Source organism: Pimephales promelas, chromosome 24 (genome assembly GCF_988280905.1).
Source record: "Pimephales promelas chromosome 24, fPimPro1.hap1.1, whole genome shotgun sequence".
NCBI lineage: Eukaryota > Metazoa > Chordata > Actinopteri > Cypriniformes > Leuciscidae > Pimephales > Pimephales promelas.
Window position 1 is genome coordinate 24,839,606 of NC_142792.1, and position 23,636 is coordinate 24,863,241.

At 39.0% G+C, this 23,636-nt stretch overlaps 1 protein-coding gene across 2 annotated transcripts; it reads left to right on the forward strand.

Moving 5' to 3' along the window:
- On the forward strand, nucleotides 1-23,517 carry LOC120465399 (piggyBac transposable element-derived protein 3). 2 transcript variants are annotated; one of them, XR_016149893.1, is made up of 6 exons: nucleotides 1-74; nucleotides 1,436-1,668; nucleotides 6,300-6,521; nucleotides 6,613-6,777; nucleotides 6,931-20,625; nucleotides 21,388-23,517. XR_016149893.1 is itself a non-coding variant. In XM_089126891.1 (5 exons), exons 2-5 carry the CDS (start codon nucleotides 1,500-1,502, stop codon nucleotides 8,481-8,483), a joined length of 2,109 nt encoding a protein of 702 aa, XP_088983017.1. In that variant the 5' UTR covers nucleotides 266-391; nucleotides 1,436-1,499; the 3' UTR covers nucleotides 8,484-11,463. The 2 variants fall into 2 exon arrangements, 1 of the variants encoding a protein (XP_088983017.1); XM_089126891.1 differs by lacking the exons at nucleotides 1-74; nucleotides 21,388-23,517 and adding an exon at nucleotides 266-391 and having other exon boundaries at nucleotides 6,931-11,463.
- Nucleotides 23,518-23,636: the final 119 nt, after the last annotated feature.

Consider the following 23,636-nt stretch of genomic DNA (forward strand, 5'->3'; position numbering starts at 1 on the left):
TTCTGGTCCGGTAAAACGACGTCATAATGCTGCGCCACGATGCTGCGTCTAAGATTTGGATGAAGAAATAAAAGGTGTGTGGTTTTTAAACATTAAAATTGTTTAAATTGATGTATAGTAATCTTTGCAAGTGATGTAAAATGAATTGATTATTTTTTTTAATGGAAAATTGTAATGCTTCGTCTAACAATAATGAACGTTATTTTTATGAAGCGCTGTAAACAGAGAGGGTGCGTTTAAATCAGTAACGTTACATCGTAAACCCGAATTCAGTCACTGGCAGGTAGTGACCCTGTCCCGCTTGGCATACTTCACGTGCTTTTGTGAACAGGTTAGAGCTGGGCTTCCCAATTACAGTCCTCAAAACTGTGTGACTGATGGGACAAAAAAGGTATCTCGATATCTCGAAGAGATTCTCATTCAAGTGTGTTTGTAGTCTATGGTACGCTGATGTAGCTGTCGCATCTCACGCACTTTACATGTCAACTATGATGATTAGGGACAGGGTACACAAAAGGCACACCTTAGAAAAATTAGTCTTTCACTACTCTATAACTTATGATTAAAGTGTTTTTTTATATATATATTTTTTTTATTGAACATTGATGGAGTAACTGATTTTGTGTGAAAATAAATCATAAAAGTGCTTTGTTTAAAAACTCAAATGTAAGAGATGGCGAGAGGGGCATTTCACCCCCCACACAGGCAAAAGGCATAAATTATTGATACAAATACTTTAGCTAAAGTAATATTTTTAATAATGTCTAATTTAATACTTATTCAAAACAATCACTTTAGCAACATTTGTTGTACTTTCTGTTTGTTTGTTTTTTGTTTGTATTGTTTTTTTTTGATAAATAACAGTATTTTTACTCACTAAATACGATCATTAAAATAAGATTTTTTTTAAGTAAGGATTCTGCAAGAGAAAAGCATTGAAAGAGATCCAGTAGTCAACGTTTGAAGTGGATTCAAACCTTTTACCAAAGTTATAGCCTAGGCCTACACAACAACTACTGCATCATCAGAGATTGGAAATTTCATGGAATTTCAGTGCTTAACTCCATTAATGAGAGTGATATATTTAGTCTAAATGTGTATATCAATCAAATGTAAGTTTAAATCATTCTGTTTACTTTGCTCACTTCAATGAAAGAGTGCCTAAGCATGTCATGGTCTAGAGTGTCCATACGGCGTGCACATACAGCTAGTTTTTTAAATTCCGATACGTACAAAATTGCATATGCAAATTAAAATCCCTTTTTTGTGTGTGCGCGCAATACATCAGGCCCCTGGAGTAAACGGGAATTTGTCTCCCTCGCCGTGTGATCCTATCGACCAAAACGTATCTTACATACCTGAGATGCACACACCCATAGATTTTGTTTGGATTTATTTTTCTTTATGTTAATTATTCTCATCTTAATCATGACAGAGTGTCCAAACACACAGAAAACTCCTGGTGAAGTGAATGAGGTCCACGTGACACTATCTTAAAGATGGCGTTTATTAAAGAGGAGAGTGAAGACATGAAGATTGAAGAAACCTTCAATGTGAAACATGAAGATACCGAGGAACAAACAAATATGATAATTATTAAGGAGGAGAGTGAAGACATGAAGACTGAAGAAATATTCAGAGTAAAACAAGACACCGAGGAACGAACAGGTTGGTTTCATTCTCAAAGCTGATCTTGTTTTAAACATCCTTCTCTACAGAAATGTTTAAAGAACGTCATCTGAGTGTCATAATTAAAGAGGTTTTATTTGACATGGAGCGGGTCGCCTCGTGTGGACAGATATGTTGAGATCACATGACCATATTATTTAACTGCCTTGTGGTGCATGTCTTTGTCATGAGTAAGAGCTTGGGAGTTTTATACAGTTAGTGGCATAAATCTAATTTATTTGCTTTAATGACTGCTGCAGCCACAACACAGGGATGATCACATTGGATTAGAAATGTGATCTTTTGGCCAATTAGGTGTGTGGATTGATTTTGCCTCCAGGAACAGGGTTGTGGTACTTGAAAGAAGATATTTTATGAAGACAGTCACTTCGCATATACAGACAGGAGCCATCTTAAAAAATAGTTTCGATAAGTCGATCCCCGAACGCCGTTTATACAGTTCAGAAGTTCGTTGAACTTCATACAGTTCAGATCACTCAGCACAACGTTCGTGGTTTGACTTATCGAGACTATTTCCAAAGATGGCTCCTGTCTGTATACTCGAAGTGACTGTCTTCATAAAATATCTTCTTATTAAACGGTCTGTACACTTACAAAGTTCTCAATGTTTTGTTTGCATGTATGGAGCCTCATTATGTTACTGCGTTAGTGTGGGGCTATTTTGAGCCTTGTTAGTGGTATAAACTAGCGATTTCTTTTTACTTAGTGAATGCCCCCATTACTAGCATTATACGCTAAACAGTTTTAAAAGATAAAACTCTTTACATTCGATTATCATGAAAACAAATCTCAGAGAACGGTTGACTTTGTACCGATGTTTTATTAGACCAAGGTTCATTGTTCGCCGGAGTTCTCCTTTAACAAGAGTGCTTGACTGCATACCCAGATAGCAAACTGACATTGAATCAACGTAGAAACGTGACATCGAAACAACGTTGATCTGACATTGTTTTGCTCATCGAATTAACGTTGAACCAACGTCAGACGCGTCATTCTTTCAAAACTAACGGAAAATCAACTTGAAATCAACGCGTTGTTTCAACGTTATTCAGCAAACCAATTTTCGATTTTCATTTAGCTTTGAAGAATGCCGCGTCTGACGTTGGTTCAACATTAATTCGATGAGCAAAATCAACGTTGTTTCAATGTCATGAGAGACATCGTTTCCACGTTGATTCAATGTCAGTTTGCTGTCTGGGTACTCTTTCTTGCAGAAAGGAACTTGCCACTAAGGGGGAAGAACGCTAAGTTAGGAGATCCTAAAAATGGAAATTTCCTGGGTGTCCTTGAGGTCATAGCACGATGTGATTTCACACTAGCAGAGCATCTTAGCAAGGTAGCTTCTAAAGAAACCACAGGATATCTTACCTGGTGCACTCAAAGTGAATTTTAGATTCAATTTCAGAAAGTGTACTTGGTCAAATTTGTGCCCATGTCAAAGCCTCCAAGTACTTTTCTGTGGAGTTGGATTGCACACCTGACATTTCAAAACAGGAGCAGGCCTCCGTAATAATCCGGTATGTTCATACAGACGACAAGAAGAATGCCACCATCAATGAGTCTTTTGTTGGCCTCACAGTTGTTAAGGACAGAACTGTTAAAGGCCTCACAGAAACACTGACTGGGGTACTGGATAACCTGGGGTTGGAGTTGGCTAACTTTAGGGGGAAGAGCTATGACTATGGCTCAAATATTATGGGTATACAAAACGGTGTGCAAGCATTGGTGCAGGAGAAGTTTCCTGAGGCACTATTTATCCCCTGCTTTAGCCACAGTCTGAACCTTCTGTTATGTGATGCTGCGTCATCAAACAGAATGTGTCTAACCTTTTTTGGCCCTCTCCAAAGACTGTACACCATGTTTTCGGCTTCAGTGAAGAGGTGGGATATTCTGAAAGAATTTGTGGACATAACACTGAAGCCTCTGAGTGATAGCAGGTGGGAAGCAAAAATAGACTCCGTAAAAGCTGTACGTTTCCAGTTAGGGGTGGATTCTTGATGCTTTGGAAAAGCTTGAGGAAGTGGAAAAAGATGGCAAAACTGTCTCAGAGGCAAAATCGCTGTCTGGCGAGATTGTCAGCATGCAGTTCCTCATGTGCCTCCTGGTTTGGTATGATCTACTGTCAGAGATCACCTATGTCAGCAAGGCAATGCAACAGTGAACATCTCAAAGGACACAGCCATTAGCAGTGTCAAAATTGTTTCTGCATACCCCTCTAACAAGAGGTAGTTGCGCCCCTGACGACACCACAGGAGTTGTTTGTTTTGACGCTCATAATTCATATTAAAGAGATCGACTCATTTTTTAATTGCATAACTCCTGACACAAATTAAGACATAACTGTCACTATAGGTATCTCAGAAATACAAAAGTGGTCAAATACTGAAACTTGAGTCTTATATCTTTTTAAGATATATGTATAGTTTGTCAAGGTAAAATCTGATAGTAAATCTGATAGTAACTTTGAACTATTGAAACAAAAAAACGCTTCAGGTTATTTTCAATATTTTAATGTAGAACATAATTTGAGAAATTAGTCTGATTCAAAGAGGAATCAGCATACCAGATCTGACTGACGAAAGGAGGAGCTGGGGATGGAGGAGGCAGTCTTGCCAACTTAGCACCTTTGTTGCTTTTTTTTTGCGTAATTTTTTAAAAAAATCGACTAGCAACAAATTTAGCGACTTTTTGGACAAACTTCAATATCCTCCACTTATTGCCAGTATTGTCCTATGAGCACGAGGTCTTGCTTTCTCCCTTTCGTCACTCTCTCAAGCTGCGTCTCCCCTGTTCAGTGAATGGCTGAGAGGCTGCTGACAGATGCGAATGAGACTCGTCACTTATCTTTTTTTCTTTTGTATTATGTTTAAAGAATTTAGTTTGACCATTTTAATTTATTTTCTTGTGATTATTACTTGTAATACTCATAATCACGGAGCTTTAGTTCATCCGGTTCCCGAACTCTCTCAATTCAGATAATTTTCCACATAATTTAGGCCTATAAAAAATTTTGTCATTCATTCAATGGCGCTTTTCTACTACACAGTACTAGCTCGACTCGGCTCGGCTCGGCTTTGTTTGGTTTTCCACTGTATAAAAGTTGTACCTGTACCTGCTTTTGGGTACTTTTTTTTGTACCACCTCCGGCGAGGTTCTGAGCGAGCTAAGGCGATACTAAAATGTCACGTAAAATGTCACTAAAATGTCAAAACAATGCAGAGTGCTGATTGGTCAGAGGGAACCGTCACCATTCACTGTCATCATTACACGCACCAGATGGAGTAATTATAATTCATTATTAATTCATTACATTTATATAGCGCCTTTCTGAACGAATGATGCAATGGCAGCCATATTGCGCCAGAACGCCCACCACACACCAGCTAACTGGTGGAGAGGAGACAGATAATTATTTACTATTATTAATTGTTAATTAATTATTATTGTTATTATTATATTATTATAATCATCATTACATGCGCCAGATGGAGTATCCAGAATAACCCCGCCATGTTTAAATAGTTTGGCCAGAGATAGTTACTAAACTTAATACTATTATTATGGCAACTCGGAAGAATATGCCGTGGTCAAACAAGGAGGTGCAGACTTTCCTTTGTTTGGTTACCGAAGAGCATCCAGTGAGAGCTTGATGGGGCAACGAGGAACGAAAGGCGTCGCTATGACAACAGGGTACTCTTTTTTTTTTGTCGGTACTGTCTTCAATCGAAAACGGCGCGAAAAGCTATCAGAGTTGAGCCGGTACTGGTAATGGAAAAGCTCCATATATCATAGCTACTCGTTCTATTGTCTGACAAAAAAAAAAGGAAATGTGAATGCTTTATTTGACATTCAGCTATATTATATTATATTAAATAAAGCATTAATTTAGAGAGAAAACACATTGGGCACATAGAACGCAAGTATGACGCCATGACGTCATTAACCTCCAAGGGCTTAGTGGCCACATATGTGGATAGCACATTTTAGTTCTTATGTCCACAATTGTGTTCACTGCTGAATATGTGGTGTTATGGACACATATGGGGGTACTTACACTGCATCTGGTGGTGTCAGAAATTAATAACACACTACTGTCAAAATTGTCAAATTGCAGCGAAAACGAGGGAAAATACACAAACGTCGACCAGGTAAAAAAGTTCTGTCACATTTCATGGCTTATTCTGATTTAGATATTTATAAAAAGCCTTGTATATTTGTTGTGACATGCAAATTTATTTATTTTTTTTAAGTAAAACTAGCAACTTTTGTAGGTCACTAAACATGAAGTACACGTTTGTGTACTTATGGACTGATGCTCCTTGAAACAGCTAATATGCTAGTAAACATGCACACACGTAAAATGGGAAGAAAGCTAGCTTTGATACAGCTAAAAAGCTGTACATGGTCCCAATGAAATAAATAACAATTAAATCACTAAGTACATACACACATATTTAAATTAGTTGGGTTGAAAATGTTAGTAAAAATGTGCACATGTAAATTAGCTTGTATATTATCCCATTGGAATAAATAACAAATGAATAATGCAAACCTACATACATAAATAAAAAATTAATTCGTATTTGATTTTATCATGTTTTTATTTCCAGAGTGTTCTTCTGTGCAAAGAGCATTGGATCTACTTGGGTTAATTGATGGAGACAACTCAGATTTGGACGTGTCTGACTACGATGATCCCATCCTGGATGGCAATTACCAACCATCACCACATGAGAAAAGCAGCAGTGAGGACAGTAGTGATGATGAGAATCCCATTTCTGAGCCCACTGTCCACAGCATAGGATGCAAACATGCAGATAGCGCAGATAATGGTTAGCCTAGACCCAGTAGATATTTGTTTATTTTATGCAGTTAGTGTGAAGGATTGGAAGCAAAATGCTTATTTACAAAACTTGTTGACAGGATCATGGACAGGGACAGAGACAGGTGCAGGCACAGGTTCATGCTGTACTCATAGACCTCGCCGTCAAAGTCAAGAGATTGAAGCTGGCAGCTCAGTAGATGACTTGGAAGAGCCACCAGGACCAAGTCAAACAACAAAAAAGAAAAAGGGAGACTCTGAACAAGGTACTTGTTATTATTTTTGGCCTTCACACCTTGAGGGTAAATCTTCAAATTTCATGTAGACTTCCACACAGATTCACGTATTTTATTTTATACAATTAAAAATTGTAACTTCCAACAATAAATACTATTTTTATTCTGATTCTGGTTGTGCAGGACATGGACTACGCTGGAAGGCTACTCCATTGACGCCAAAACTGACAGAGTATCAGCATCAGGACAAAACTGATCTAGACAGACATGGCTGGACCCCACTAGACTATTTAGAACATTACATGGATAGAGATTTGATGATGACGATTGCAGAATGCTCTAATATTATGTCATTGTCTAAGAGTGGGGAGCCACTTAACATGACAGTAGATGAGGTTTACCACTTTTTTGGTGCCTGTATTTTTATGTCCTGCATCCGATACCCAACCATTAGGATGTACTGGTCCAAAGCCTTGAAAATCACTGCAATCACTGACAAATTCACACGTTCCAGATTCTTCAAACTGAGGGAAGCAATAAAAGTGGTTATTGATCATGATGTGCCAGAAGACCTGAAAATCTCGGACAAATTCTGGAAGGTGAGGCCTTTTCTGGATCGGATTCTGCGAGGCTGCTTGTCTCTGAATCGACCTGATTGCGCATCTATTAGTGAGCAGATGATTCCTTTCACAGGAGCCTGTCCGTCGAGACAATATCTGCCAATGAAGCCGAACCCAGTTGGCATAAAGAACTTTTTATGTGCTACAGCAGATGGCATTGTACTTGACTTTGAGCTGTATCAAGGCACAGGTTCACTGATTGAGAAGGTCGAAGAACCAAAGGGCCTGAGTTTGGGAAACTTAGTCATCGAGCGTCTGTGCCAAACTCTGCATCGTGGCACAAAGGTGTATTGTAACCGGTTCTTTACCACCATCAAAGGTGTGCAACGAATGATGGACAAAGAGCTGTACATGACTGGTACAATAACAAAGAACCAACTCACTGAAGTGAAGCATAAGTTACCCAGTGACAAAGCCATGAAAAACGCAGGAAGAGGTACCTCTTCAGAAGTTTCTGCTGAAGATGGAAAGTTGTGTGTAGTGAAGTGGTACGACAACAAACCAGTATTGCTGGTGTCTGTTGTTCATGGTAGACAGCCAGAAGACACCTGCCAGCGCTGGGACAAGAAAAAGAAACAATATGTCACTGTCTCGCGACCAAGCATCATCCGTGAGTACAACAGCAAGATGGGTGGAGTTGATTTGATGGATAGAATGATAAGTAACTATCGCATGAGCACCCGTACTAAGAAGTGGACGATGCGGATGGTAATGCACTTCACGGATCTGGCTTTAGCCAACAGCTGGCTACTCTACCGAAAAGACCATGCAATATGTGCTGGACCAAAAACAAGACCGATCCAGTTCCTTCAGTTCCGCATGGAAGTGGCTATGACCCTTTTGGCCCAGCATCACAGTGCAGATGCAGACCTTTCGGCACAGTCAGAGGAAGAAGAACATTCAAACCAGGGAGTGAAACGTCATGTGACAGAGTTGCCCCATGTCTCGGTCCGTAGGAGGGCTAATGCCCACCTCCCAGAGATAATCAGTCTGAAAAATGCAATGCGCTGCAGACAACTAGGCTGCACTGGAAGAACCCGAGTGCGTTGTATGACCTGCAAAGTGTTCTTATGCTTGCAAACTGAGCGCAACTGTTTCTTAGCCTTTCACACATAAGTGATGGCAGTGATTTTTTAAGGTGTGAACATGTTCCTTGGTTCCTCCATGTTCTCCGACTCCGTGAAGGTCAATCAATCAGGGCCTCTGTAAGCAGGCCTGGTCCTACAGTGCTTATTTATCACAGCCTTTAACATGTTACCTTTTTTACATTAACAATGCAAAATTGGGCCCACATCACTCTCTGTTCCCACTGCGCAACGTGACGTCGATGTGACGTCTTTTTCGTGTCATTTTTGGACGTCCAAATTCGGTCCAATGAAGGGGTTGTTTTGTAACGCCAGACGACGTCTTTTTTTCGACGTCAACCGCACGTCTAATTTGGACGTCTGTGGGACCTCCGTGTAAGGGCTATTTATAGTCCAAATGTGGTTACTTATGGACGTCTTTTCAACGTCAAATTTAGACTTATATTAGACGTCGTTTTTCTAACTTATATAACTGTACAACATTACAGTTATACACATACAAATAAATCACAATTCAATAATCACCATTTTAATCTTTATTCAAAAATAAATTGCCATGAATAGCATCAGAAGGGCACCGGACATATCAAGCAGAATTATGTACAAATAATTAGATTGTAATTTAATTATGAACAAATAATTAGATTGCAATTGAAGGGCACCAAATATATCTAGCACAATTATGAACAAATAATTAGTTAGTAGATCTCTATGAATGTAGTGTAAGACATTTACAAGTGATGAATAGTTCACACTTTATGCAGAAAGTGTAAATGATTAATTCATGCCTTTACACATCTATAACAGGTGTTGAACACTGTAGTGTAAAATTGTAATTTAATTTAATTATGAACAAATAATTAGATTGTCATTGAAGGGCCACAGTAAAGCACAATTATGAACAAATAACTAGATTGTAATTTAATTTATAATTCAAGTCCTCTCGTCTTGGCTCATCAGGCAGTTGTCAATCCTCCACCTCACAATCTTTGCGGCGTGTGCTTGAGGTGTTAGAAACATGCATCTTGATTTACTTCTCTGTGGCTGCAGAATCAAATTTCATGATCCCTCCTACACAAGCAGAAAAATATATGATTTAGATATATGCAACGGCAATCTGCAATCATTCACCAAAGGCCCCACATTTGTAATTTTGTTAACATTTTGTTAAACAAAACGGTTCAAGGTCTAAAAGACAGTTTCAGTGCAGCTTCAAAGGGCTTTAAACGATTCCAGATGATGAATAAGGGTCTTATCAAGGACCCTTTGAGTCATGACTCGAAAAAAGATTAGTTCATTTTGATGAACGAGTTCAAACAGGAGAGTCACGAACGCTCATCACAGAACAGAGCAAGGCAAGCATTTGTGCTCAGAAAACTTAAACTTTTTTATTTATTTATTAATGAGCGATTGTTTCGCTAGATAAGACCCTTATTCATTATCTGGTGTTTTTAAAGCTGAACTGAAACTCTCATTTGGACCTTGAACCGTTCCCATTGAACTCCATTATATGGAGAAAATACTGGAATGTTTTCATCAAAAACCTTCATTTCTTATTGACTGAAAATAGAAAGACATGGACATCTTGGATGACATGGGGGTGAGTAAATTATCAGCAAAAGCTTTCAAAAGTGAACTACTCCTTAAAGAGCTCTAATGATATCTTTACCCCCTGATAGGGTTAATATTGCAAATATTGTATTGCAGATGTAAATTCAAACATTTTAAAGGCTAAGAGTATGAGCCATGAGTAAACAGTTGTCGACCCCCTGAATTCAGCATTTAAAAGTAAAAAGAATTTCAGTATTTATCAGTAAAAAAATACATAAAAATAAATAAATACCTTTGAGTTGGACAGTACGATGTCTCATTGGCCAACTTATTTCAAAACACACCTAGAGAAATACAATAAAAATACCAATGACCATGATATTCTGTTATCATCATAATAGTTAAATTCATTATTATAACTATGACCGTTATAACATGATATTTGCCATCTATTATTTAGCCTAAAGGCTTCTTAAGGACAATCTCACTGAAAAAAAATAAAAATAATAAAACTGGGGTTAAGACTTCTTTCAAAAGCATAAATCCTACAGACCTACAACTTTTGAACAGTAGAGTACAGTATGTTTCAGGTTTTGCTTACTAGTCGAGTTCATAGCTGTGGAGATTGTCTTGGACAGGGGGTGCAGTAACTTAGGACATCAACATGATCTTAGAAAATAACATGCAATGTGTCACAGCCAACAATGTTACATAGGATTAGAACATAGGGTTTATTACAAGGAAGCAAGCATATATACTTTCTCTTTGCTGCATTTCACCTATCTGGAGAGGTGAAATGCAGAAAAGAGAAACTATATACATAAATATTATTAAATAAATGCATATGACATTACTATCATGAATAAACAATAAATCCCCCTTTTATTGTGGACGTTTTTTCCTCATGAAATCACTTTTTTTAATCAATCTTTGTCACGTTAAGTGACGTCACTGATTAATAATACATCGCATTATTTTAGGCTAAATAAATTAGCTTAACGTTACTTCCAATCACCCATTGACAATTACCAGCAAAAAAACTATCAAAAATTATTATCTACACAAAGATAAAACCCCAAACTTATACAAAACAGCTTCAGAGTAACTTACCTTAGCTAACTTAGCCTCTTCTGAAAACGGTTGAGATGCTAACGGACTTTTTCGAAGACCCAAAATCATTTCTATAAAGTAAATATTCAACAGAAGCGTATCAATTACACGCAATAGGTTGGAAGGATTGTTCTTCCTGGTCTATAACGTGGCGCAACATGACATATTTCAGCAGTACGTATTATGCAAGTCACCATGTAATGATCAGTGAGATTGTCGCTTTGCGGTATAATATCGATATCAGTTGGATTGGTTCCAAATGATATAATTAAATCTAGTGTATGATTGAGACGAGTGGGACCACTGACGTTTTGCTTGACCCCAAGGAGTTTAATAAATCGGTAAACGCAGCCCCTAATGCATCATTTGTATTTTCTATATGTATGTTAAAATCTCCAACAATTATTGCTTTATCGACATAAGGTCCCGGAGCCAGTCCAGAAGGGAGTGCGGCTGCACGGAGAATAAGGTGGCCCTTAAAGATGAACTGAACTGAAAAAAATCGACGATGAAAACGTGTTGTTTATGACAATTAAAAGTAAATTACACTAAACATTTTAATAAAAAATATTAATATAGCTTTTTATAAGCAACGCAAAATTGCGCTTGTTAGCGCTGGCAATTTCGATGACGTCACTGGCATGGTAGGACCCGCGGAGCACCATAAACAACAGCTGCAGGTCCCATATACACAGACGAAAATGAGCACTTTTAACGGCACGGATTACGCATTTGAGCCCGCGAGGGACAGGCCGGTAGTGTCTGACTACCACCACATGGAGGACGATCAGTTTTAGACTTCACTTACAGTACAACTTACGTTTTTGGGGAGAAGTGATTGTGGGCGCGAGCGCTGTGGAGTATGCATACTGCACAGGAGTCGCTCTTTTGCAGAGGTCAACCTGAAACATTTATTGATCGGCGAAAAATGCATCACCATCATGCACCGTTCATTTCGGATGCTGTTCGGTGAGAGAAACGTGTTGGGGGAGGCTATGCTGTCTCTAATGGATGTCCGAGCTGAGACGCTGGACCGCCCCATAAGTAGCAGGGTATTTTACGAATAGGCGACTAGGCTGGGCTAACTTGTTAGACTTTTCTCAGACTGTTTAGATTAACAGCGTACTGGCAGTTCACTCTATGTGCGAGGGTGCATTTAAAAAGGAGAATCCCATCCTTTACCGTGAACTACACATCAGGAATCTTTTCCCCTCAGCCGAATATCAAGGATTCGTGTGCCGTTAACGTGATGTGTTGAACTTGTAACTTGTGTAAATAAAACATGTAATGCAGACATTGTCAGACGTTTCATGTACTCATTGACGAAAGTACATATCTCTAGATAGTGTGTCGCTAAAAATTCTGTTTCTTCAGCCATGTCAGCGCGCCTCAGACTGTTTACAAGCTACGGCTGTTCTGCTGGTGCGGGTAGGCAACGGAGTGGCTTACCATGCCAGTGACGTAGTCGAATGTTGAAATCCAACATGGCGGCGCCCGTGTAACAAAAACAACACTTTCAATGTACAATTTTATCCCTTTTAACAAATTATGCCATTTAAAAAATTGTACCAATGATGATTAATAAAATACATCTGTTATGTCACCTTTTTTCAAATTTCAGTTCAGTTCATCTTTAAGTGTAGGATTTTTTTTTTCTTTCGTTTTTCTGCAGCCTGACCACCCAGAGTTGTTCCATTTATGCTAAAAACACCGCAGAAAAAAAATGGGGCAAAAATATTAATATCTAGAGGTAGCTCAAGAACATCAAAGTTCGCTGTTTTTGTAGGCAATTCTACAACAAAATTCTTTATTCTAAAACATTTAGCATTGAGCATTGTATTTAGTACTACACACAGTTTGCAGAATGCATCAAATTACGTAGCCTATTAGTTGATCAAAGTTCAATGTGAGTACAATAATAATTATTTAACCAAATATGTCTTACACAACATACATTTGACTATTGTAAGATAACTGATGATACGCATCTTTTCACAGTTTGCACAGTTCAAATTCAATAGTTCAGAGTTTCTTCACACCAAGCAGCGTTGATTTCTTGGCATCTGGAAATTGAATTCGGTTTTGCTCAATGACTTGCAGAGCATACTGCAGCTGTTCTTCACACCTAAAGCGCCCGGATTGTGATGCATCTTGGATGAGTGCAACACCACGTTCTGCATGGTCGTTTGTTACCGCCAGACTATTGATTATTGCCTCCGCAGCTTTGAAATCATCTCTACTGTTCCATGATTCAGGATCTTCAGACAGGAATGCATCAGGTATACCCAGCATTGAAAACAGGTTTCTGCTGGACTTTGAGACAAAGTTATCGAGCGTTTTCTTTTTTATAGTCAGCATGTCCACTTGAGCGCGTTTCGGTGGATCCTTCTCACTGACACGCTCTTCTAATGCTTTGAGAATTGCTCGCTTCGTAGTGAAATCCACCTGCTTATCAAACAGGCTGAGAAGTATCAAATCCTCCGACAAGTACCAGAGATGCCCAGCTATCTTACGTGATGTATCTGTACTGATGTCTCGATCAGGATATGAGTGGAGTGACTGTAGTAATTGTAGATCATTCCTAGGTGCGGTGGCAGCCACAGGTGCCTGAAACCAGAACTTGATGTATATCTTGGCAAGAAATATGTTAAGACGTAGCAGTCCATGAGATTCGCGTGCTGTCAGCTTGAACTGGGATAGGAATAGCCAGACCTTGATGCTGTATATGGCTTTCGCCATCCAGCGAGCTTGATGCATTGGGCCTGGGGCTCTGAACTTTGTATCAGGTGATTTCACTCCCATGAAGATTAGCATTAATTTCAGCAGCTCTCTATAATCATCTCTCGGCTGAATATCCTGCAGCTGCTTTTCACAGAATGCAATGACTTCATCTCGGATAACAGATAGCTCAGATGAGGCAAAATCATCTGAAAATGCATCGTCATAAATTTTCTGATCAATGGATGACCATTGTCCTTGAAAGCGCTTGAAGATGAGGACTTCTGGTGCCTTGCTGGGTCCCATACAAACTGCAAATGCGGCAGCCAACACTAACTCCAATATATGATGACGACAACCAAAATGTAGAAGTGGCCGTCCAAGCAGCTGCTCTAGAAGGATACAGGCTCCAGACAGTCTGCCAGTGTTGGAACTGGTCGTATCAAAGCACATAGCACGAACAAGATGGTCCAGTCCCCATTCTCTGATGGCATTGTAAACTGCCTGGGCCTCTGCTTGCCCTGTTCCTGTGGAAATCTTTGGAATGGCCAAAAGCTTCTTTTCCCCCATTGTTGAAACCAGAATGGGCAGCCTGTTCACCTTTTCTTTACCTGTTAAGTCAAGCATCAACTTGCCATCCCAGTGGACCGTTAGCACCGTGCTTGGTATGTATGACTCTACAATGCCAGTGGCGGTTGCTTTTCTGTGTTTTCGACGTTGACGCTGAATGGTTGACCTGTTTAGAGCAAGAGCTTCTGGGTCTTGTCCGAGAGCCTTGGCAGATTCGAAAACAATCATCATGGCAGCCCTGTCACTCAGTAAATTTCTATCAAGCATTGCTGCCAGAGGAGCTGATATAATGTGATGCCGACCCCGTTTCCTTGGTGGTGCACCAGGCCTACTTGTGGTGGATAGTCCAGTATTTCCACTGTCCGATTCTGATGAACTATTCTCAGAATTATTGCTGCTGCTGCTCTCCAACACAGCTGACTCTGAGAGAATACTTTTTTCTTGTTCAGAACGATGGCGTTGGCTTTGCAGTTTATCCTGCTTCTCCTTCTGCTTCTGGTGCTGCAGCAACAACACTTTGTCGAAACCCAACATGCAACCAGGTTGTCCTTTTTTCCGCTGAAGTTCGAGGAAGAGCTTATCCTTCTCTCTCTCTTCTTTCGAGTAAGTCTCTGCATCGATTAGCTCAATAGCATTTGCATGTGCAATGTCAAACAACCCTGCAATAATATCGGTGAAAGTGGCTTCGTTAGCCCGTTGAGTTTTTGTTTGGCGATTCTTGTTCTTTTTCAACCCCTTCCAGTCAAAAAATAATTGCTCAAGTTTTTTAACGGAGTCCTGTCGATGCTTGACCGGAATTCTTGCCCGGAGCCAAAATTCTTCCACTCTCTGTATGGTATTGTTTGCTGCTGCTCGAATATCCTCTTTCAGAAAATTGTGACGATGTAAAAAATGGCCGAGAACGATGGTCCCTGTGGGTAGCTTAGTCCCTTCAATTCGTTCCACATGGCTAACGAGATAATCTTGCGAGCGCGTAGCAATGGTCCCTCCTGACGCCATTGGGCTCTGCTGCTTGCGATGTGCTGAAGTGCCGACAACCACAAATCACAGCCAGTAATGACAAATACTTGAAATAAGCCACAAAAGTGGCAAAATAACACAATTTATGCTTCTGCAAGAAATTCGTAGAATATCTTTTGTGCAAAATAGGTGTTTAAAATATTCTGGCTGACCCCCTAGCGTCAGTTTTTCAAGGTGACAGTTATTTAGAATGTGTCACTTTATGGTTTCCATGGTGACGCGTCATTGCTTGTCACATGACACACCGCAGTGGCAGCAACAACAGAGTTGAATGAATGATGATCTGCTTTTATGTAATTTTTCCTTTTTTATTCAAAATATTCACAAATTTGTTAGATATGGCATGAAATATCTGATATTCCGATAGTGAAATATATGCTTGTGGAAATGTTTTGTTTTTTAAACGCCTTTATAACGATCGTATTAGTTGAACTGTATGCGCCGCCATCTTAGTGCCGCAGACGCATTTCAGAGAATCGGATCTGTTGGATTTACAACACGTGAATTACTCCACTTCTCACGAAATACATAAAAGTAAGGTAAACTGGGAAAAGAATAGAGTAAACTTTAAAGTTACTTACTCAATGCGTATCTGATACGAATAAAACTAATTATAATGGAAAGGATTATTATTATTGCCTCTTCCTTTGACATCAGTAATTTGTTTGTGTAATTTACAAACTCTGACATTATATTTACAAAATGTATTTTTTTTAGCATTTATATGTCTGAAACCTAAAATAAACATTATTGTGATCGTACGTGCGAAAGGGTTAAATAAGTATGTAATTTTATTAGTTGAGATAAAAATTAGGCAAGTGGTAATTATCACAAATTGAGCATAATAACTGATAATACAAAACTTCAACGTCATCGAGCCACCTCTAAATATTGTTCAAATGACCTCATATTTTGCCTGAATTATTTTTTCATGTATTGGAACAACATGAGGGGGTCAGACAATTATAAATCAAAACTTGAAAAATAAGGGCCACCCTAACGGAGAACCTGCGGTTGTAATCGCTGATGTCTGTTCGGGTTGGGTATCGTTTAAATTTGAACGATTCTGATTCCGATTCCGATTCCTTGTTTCGATTCCGGTTCCTAACGATTCTCGATTCCGATTCTTTTAAGAGGCAGGGTCAAAAAAGTTTAGCTAACCTTGCTAACCAACAGCCTTTCTGAAGGAAATAATCCTTTCTGAAGGAAATATTCCTTCTGTAAAAATACTCCTTTTGTCACAAATTTAGCATTTTGCCCAGATTTCGTTATTTTAAGAAAAGTGAAGCCACACTTTGGATCACCGACGTAAGGTACTCATGTTCGACTCGCGTGGTTATGCCAACACTTCCGGTAGACGCTTCTTCGTTGGTGTTGTTCAGCGGTTTCTTTTTCCGCTCGGCGGACTGTGAATATCGAAACTAGGAATCGAAATTTTTACTTTTGAACGATTCCGGGAAAAACGAAAAGTTAGTCTCGGTTCCAATCGATACTCGATTCTCGATACCCAACCCTAATGTCTGTGAGAATCAGAACCGGTTCCACTTGCCCGTCCGCAGTCGCAGCGCCGGGACCGGCGTCGTGGAAGAGCGGGAACAGCAGGGTCACCATTTGCCTGCAGATGGGGCAGTTGAAGGCGCCAAGCCACGCTCCGTAACGCCAGTACGGATACACGGACCGCAGAAGAGATGCCCACAGTTGGTCTCGACAGGCAGAACCGCTTGCTGGAGACACACGCGATGTCACAGGTTTTCTATCAAAAACCTTGACTGCCTGCTTGTACTATGAAACAACCGGCTGAAGTATTGACGGGGATGTTTGTGACCAAGATGTTACGCAATAGGACAGATGTGAAAAAATCATTGCATCCATATGGGCTGACATCACCCCATTTACCTTTACGCACTGGTGTCTATCCTCAAGATATGATTTTAACCAAGCTAATGAACTAGGTGACATTTTGAAGAGCTGTAGTTTGTTAATAAGCACACTGTGATCCACTGTGTCAAAGTCAAAGTCTTTTTCAAGTCTAAGAATACCGCACCAACTACTTGCCCTTTATCTAGAGGCCCTTTAATCTTCTCTAGCAAGTAACAATTAGCTGTTTCAGTGCTGTATTTGCGCCTAAAACCAAACTGTTGAGGATGCAGAAGCTGGTTTGACTCAAGATGTTCAATAAGTTGTTCTGCAATAACCTTCTGCAGGATTTTAGAGACAAAATTGCAATCAGCCTATAATTATTGGGTGTATCCTTTTCCGCTGACTTGTGGATTGGTGTTATCACAGCGGGCTTCCAGCACTGTGGAAATGTACTTAACCGAATTGAGAGATTAACTAAATGCGTAATTGGTTGTAACAGACTGTCCTGATGTTTTTTGATCAGGGTCATACTTATGTTGTGTATGTCTTTAGCTGCGGAGTCTTTCAGAAGAGATTTCTTGAATTTTAAACAAGCTTGCATTAACTAAATTAACTTCTTCAACACATGTCACCTTATTGTTGAATTTATTTGCTAGTTCATAAACAGAGTCTATAAAAAAATATTAAAAACACCCACCATTGAGTCACTATTATTAACAAGAGTACCATCAACTTTGATAGAATCTATTTTAACATGTTTTTTTCTATGCAGGGTTGTGTTGCCATAGTTTACGACTACTACCATTAGCCTCTTCTATCTTTTTAGAAAAATAATCAATTTTAGCTTTACGCAGATTGCTTATAACTTGATTTCTAAGTGTAGTGTAAATTAGATGATCCGTACAGTTTCTAGTTTTCAAAGATGTTTTACGTGCGGTATGCCAAATATCACCATTAAACCATGGAAGAGAGTATTTCCTTGGTTTACTTGTCCATGTTTTAGTATACTTTTTTATCGTGTTACTTATTGTAGTGACAAAGATATTAGCTATTACTTTGATTCACATTGGACTCTTTCGTAACATTCTCCCAATTTATTTGGTTCAGTTCTTCTCCAAAGTTATTTTGTTTTGCTTTTGGAATTCCAATTTTCTGTATTTTTATTTCTTGCTTGTAGTAAGTCAATCGTTTTTTACCCAGTTTCCTAACAATTAAGGTCATGTTATGATCCGAGAGCCCAGTGATAAGGTTATAAGTTTTTGTTATTCTTTCAGGCCTGTTTGTAAAAATTAAATCAATCAGCGTTTTACTACTTCTAGTGATATCCTCCCGCTATGACAAACACTCCATATAGCTGCATCATATATCACAGTGATTATATCCATGCCTCATCTAATTACACAGGTCCAACTCCATGCTTGGTTTTTGTTTTTCAGTGCATTTGGTTAGCTTATGCAAACTATCTCATCTTAAATAACTTAATTTTGGCTCTCATCTTATGCGTCATTTCATTTTCATACAGGTTTTCTACAGCCTCAATCCATTTATCCAAACCTGGATGGGTCTTTTTTTTTTTTTTTTTTTTTTGAAGTGAGAAGAAAATGAAGTGAGAAGAAAATGGAAAATGGTTTGACATTAAGCTTGACAGCAAAAAACTAATTAGTTCACTTTGGAAAAAACATATTCAAACTGGAGAAGGACCGCCATCGATCACCAGATCTGCTATTACTGGCTCTCATAATAAAAGTAATAAGAAAAACCATATGTAATTACTATATAAAATATTTTTCAAAATGCTGTTTAAATATGTACCCGATTAAGGTGAATTAAAATGCAGCCATATAAATGAGCAAAACGTTCAGATGTTAAGCGCACCATTTACGTGTGGCTGGGAGCAGGTGTAGATTTCTTGCGTACCAACTAACATTTGGATAAATATGAACATTTTAATGAGTCCGAAAATTTAGTCCAGAACCACTTTACACACGATTTACACAAAAATTAATTCTGTTCATGTTTCATGAATGAGACCCAATGTCTGCTTCACCCTTTTTGCAAAACATTACACAGTGATTTGTAAAACTCTAAACACATGCCAACAACCATGCCACGATCAAAAATTTCTTAAATCACCTTTTTTCCCCATTCTAACATTCAGTTTGGAGTTCAGGAGATTGTCTTGACCAGGACCACACCCCTAAACGCATTGAAGCAACTGCCATGTGATTGGTTGATTAGATAATTGCATTACTGAGAAATTGAACAGGTGTTCCTAATAATCTTTTAGGCGAGTGTATATCACACATAACATACTTTTTTCTCCAGGAGCCTAAAGAACTCTCCGAATGGTGATTTTGAAAGTCACCATCTCACGTTGAAATAGAAGGTAATGACGAAGCTGACCGTCTGGCTAAAAAGACTCTTATGTCAGACATACAATGGATAGTTCCATTGAGTAAAATGGAAATTAAATATATCATTAAAGCAAAAATCAATGGGTTATGGCAAGAGCAATGGGAAAAGGAGACAAAAGGTTGTTTTTTATATAAAATACAGAAACAAGTGAAAACAATGAGGCAGGGTGGGAGGAATCTGTAATTACAAGACTAAGAATTGGACATACAGGTCTTAATCATAATCTTAATCTTTTAGGGAAACATGAAACAGGATTATGCATTAATTGTGACAGGAGAGAAACGGTAGAACATATACTCATAGAATGTGAAGCATACAGAACAGAACGAATCGTATTGTTAGAACAAGTTAAAGATCAGTAGAGGGTTTATTTTCCTTTTCTACATCAAAACCATCAGGATGGCCAGCTATCATGAGATACCTTAAAGAAACAGACTTATTTAATCGAATTTAAGATAATTTAATCTTTTTTTTTTTTTTTTTTTTTAATTATAGAAATCCGCATTGAAGCTCCACACCCCAAACAGTTGGTGGCGGTAATGCACCAAATTGGTATGCCAACCGCCAATAAAAGAAGAAAGAAAGAAAGAAAGACCTTTGGGCTGGAGAAGGAGAGGAAGAATCCAGAAATGTTGTTTCGCAGCAGGTTGTAGGCACAGTCAACAGTTATTTTCTCACAGCAATGAGTTTTTTATTTATTTATAATATTTTTTATATGTTCTAATTCTGCTCATCCCTAAATTCAGATTTGGGTAATTACTTAAAAGAGTTAAGTACTTTGTTTCCAACTACTGATATATATTTTCCCTTCTTTTTTCCATAAGATGTCATTTAGTTCATACATTGTCAACTTCCATAAGTGAAAGTGAGCTCATCAGTCAAGGGAATGAAAATGAGACTTCAAGAAAGTTCATCGCGTCCAAGAAGTAGTAGGTTAAAGCACTTGTTTATATCATATTTTCTATGGGCTGTATAGTAAATCGGTTCAAACACCGAGTTACCATACAGCCCTGGTCCTTTCTGTGTGGAGTTTGCATGTTCTCCCGTGTTTGTGTGGGTTTCCTGCACCATCAAAAACGGGCACATTAGGTTAACTATCCAGTCAGTGCCTTTGACCAAGGCACTGGTCAGAATGTGAAGTTGGTTCACAGGCACTGTGCTATGGTTGCCCCTACTCCTGGGATGGATTAAATGCAGAGGACAAGTTTCACTGTACTAAATTGTATGTGTGATTAATAAAGTATAGCCTTGCTCTTGACAACGCCGCAATTACTGCTTTATTTAGTGCAAAAGTTGAGTTCACACTTTAGGATTGTAGCCTGGATTTCCCACTTGCCGAGAGCAATCAACAAATTTAACCTAATGTAATGTAGCTATGAGAGTGTGTGCAAAGTATTTTTTATTTAGGTATATATATATATATATATATATATATATATATATATATAATTTTACTTGAGCATAATCTTTGACTACTTTTACCACCCCTGGTCAAATCCTGGCATTTGCTACAGGAAGCAGCAAAGTCCCAGCCATTGCTTTTCATCCAACTCCAAGATGGTGGCATGAATGGTCTGATGTGTGTTTGTCCCCTCTATCTATACTCATTTATACTCATTTAGTTTGCTTTTTTACCCATATATGGAGTAACTTTTTAGTGGATTCTATGATTGAGCTCTGTTTTTTTTTAGATGAAATAGTTTTATTGGATTATGGACTACTTTGCTGCAGAAAAGCTTCCATCTCCAGGCTCTACTTGGATCCTGAGGCCCTGTTAGCCTCTCTAGGCCCTGGCAGCCCAGCTACCATCCCCAGGCTTTGCTTGGATCTTGAGGCCCTGGTACAGGACCTAGCAGCCCAGCTACCATCTCCAGGCTCTGCTTGGATCTTGAGGCCTGGTAGCCTCTCCAGGACCTAGCAGCCCAGCTACCATCTCCAGGCTTTGCTTGGATCTTGAGGCCCTGGTACAGGACCTAGCAGCCCAGCTACCATCTCCAGGCTCTGCTTGGATCTTGAGGCCCTGGTACAGGACCTAGCAGCCCAGCTACCATCTCCAGGCTCTGCTTGGATCCTGAGGCCCTGTCAGCTCCTTCGGGTTTTGCTAACATCATCTGCTAACATGGCTCTTCTTTTAATGCTGCTTTGCTCATTGTTTGTGCAAAATCTAAGATCAGGCGATTCAAACTGGGTGAGTACATCTTACAACATTTGTGGCTCTTTGGACATAGCCTATGGATTTAACTGCTCAGTTTTTGTGCATTGCCCTCAAATGCCAAAAGAGTTGGCAGAGGACTTACATTTAGCCTGGTCTCTACCCAGAGATATTCTTCAGCTTCAAAATCTTTTGATTTTAAATGACTATTTTGCATATGATGACAGACATTACTGGGACTCCCATTTTAAAAACTCAACAGATTGTTCATATACTCATGGTAAACAGAGATGGTCAATATTTTTGTTGCTGCTTTTATCTGGCAATGTGCAGCCAAATCCAGGCCCTGAGTTGCAGCATATTCCATTGCCATCTGATGTGAAATCCATGTCTGGTCTGAGTGTAATTCACCTTAATGTTCGCAGTTTGTTACCCAAATTGGATCTGCTTAGAATTTGGGTGAATTTAACAGATGCTGATATTGTTGTGCTATCTGAAACCTGGCTGACAAAATCAATCACTGATATGGACATTGGAATGGGTGATTATAACGTGTTTCGTGCTGACAGATTAAGGAAGGGTGGGGGGGTTGCTATTTATGTCAAATCTAAATTTAATGTGAAGCTAGTCCATACAGAATCAATCAGTAAGCAGCTGGAATTTTTGGCAGTGAAGGTGGAGTTGGCCAAGGGCCTTTATGTTACTGTTGTTGGGTGTTACAGGCCTCCTTCTGCATTGAGTACTGCATTGCAGACTCTTATTCAACTCTTATCCAGATTGGACTATTCTGAAATTATTTTAGCAGGTGACCTAAACTGGGACTGGCTGAAACCTGGTTCAGATGAATTTAAGTCATTTTGTGATTCTGTCAATTTTACACAGTTAATCAATTCTCCCACTCGTTTAAATCTTAAGCGCCATGAGAATTCCACCTTAATTGATTTAATTTTGACTAATGTTCCACACAAATTTTCTGCTGTTGGTGTTTTTTGCAATGACCTAAGTGACCACTGCGTTGTTGCTGCTGTAAGGAATACTAAGATGCCTAAATGTAAACCTCGTGTAGTATGTAAGAGGAATCTCAAAAAATTTAATGAACAGGGCTTTTGCCATGATTTGTTTAATTGTGATTGGAGTAGAATAGAGCTGATTCCCGATGTGGAGTCAGCCTGGATCTTTTTCCGGGATAGTTTTTTGCAAATAGTAAATAGACACGCCCCACTAAAGAGATTCAGAGTTAAGGGGCGGGATAATCCTTGGTTTTCCTCTGAGCTTGGAGATATTCTTCATGACCGCAATTTAGCGTGGGCCAAAGCAAGAAAAACGGGCTCTTCGTCTGATTGGCTTGTTTTTAGACAGTTAAGAAATAAATGTTCTTCTCTTATTAAGAAAGCAAAATCTGATTTTTATCTGTCAGCCACTACTAACACCTTAAATGATCCCAGAAAATTCTGGAAGTCTATTAAATTACTTTCTCCAAACAAAGATAGTATTAATGTTCCTTCTTCAATTATGAAAGACTCATGACAAGCTGGAGATATTGAACCATTTTAATGAGCATTTTATTCAGTCTGGTTCTTTGTTTGACACTGCTTGTCCATATACTGAGACACCTTGTAGAGATGTACCAGTCTCTACAAGTGTCTTCAATCTCACTCCATTTTTAGTGGCCGACGTTCAAAAAGCCCTAAAAGGACTGGCTCCTGAAAAACCCCCAGGTCCTGATCTTACAGAGCCTTATTTCCTAAAAATAGCTGCTGACTGTGTAGCACAGCCTTTAACCTTACT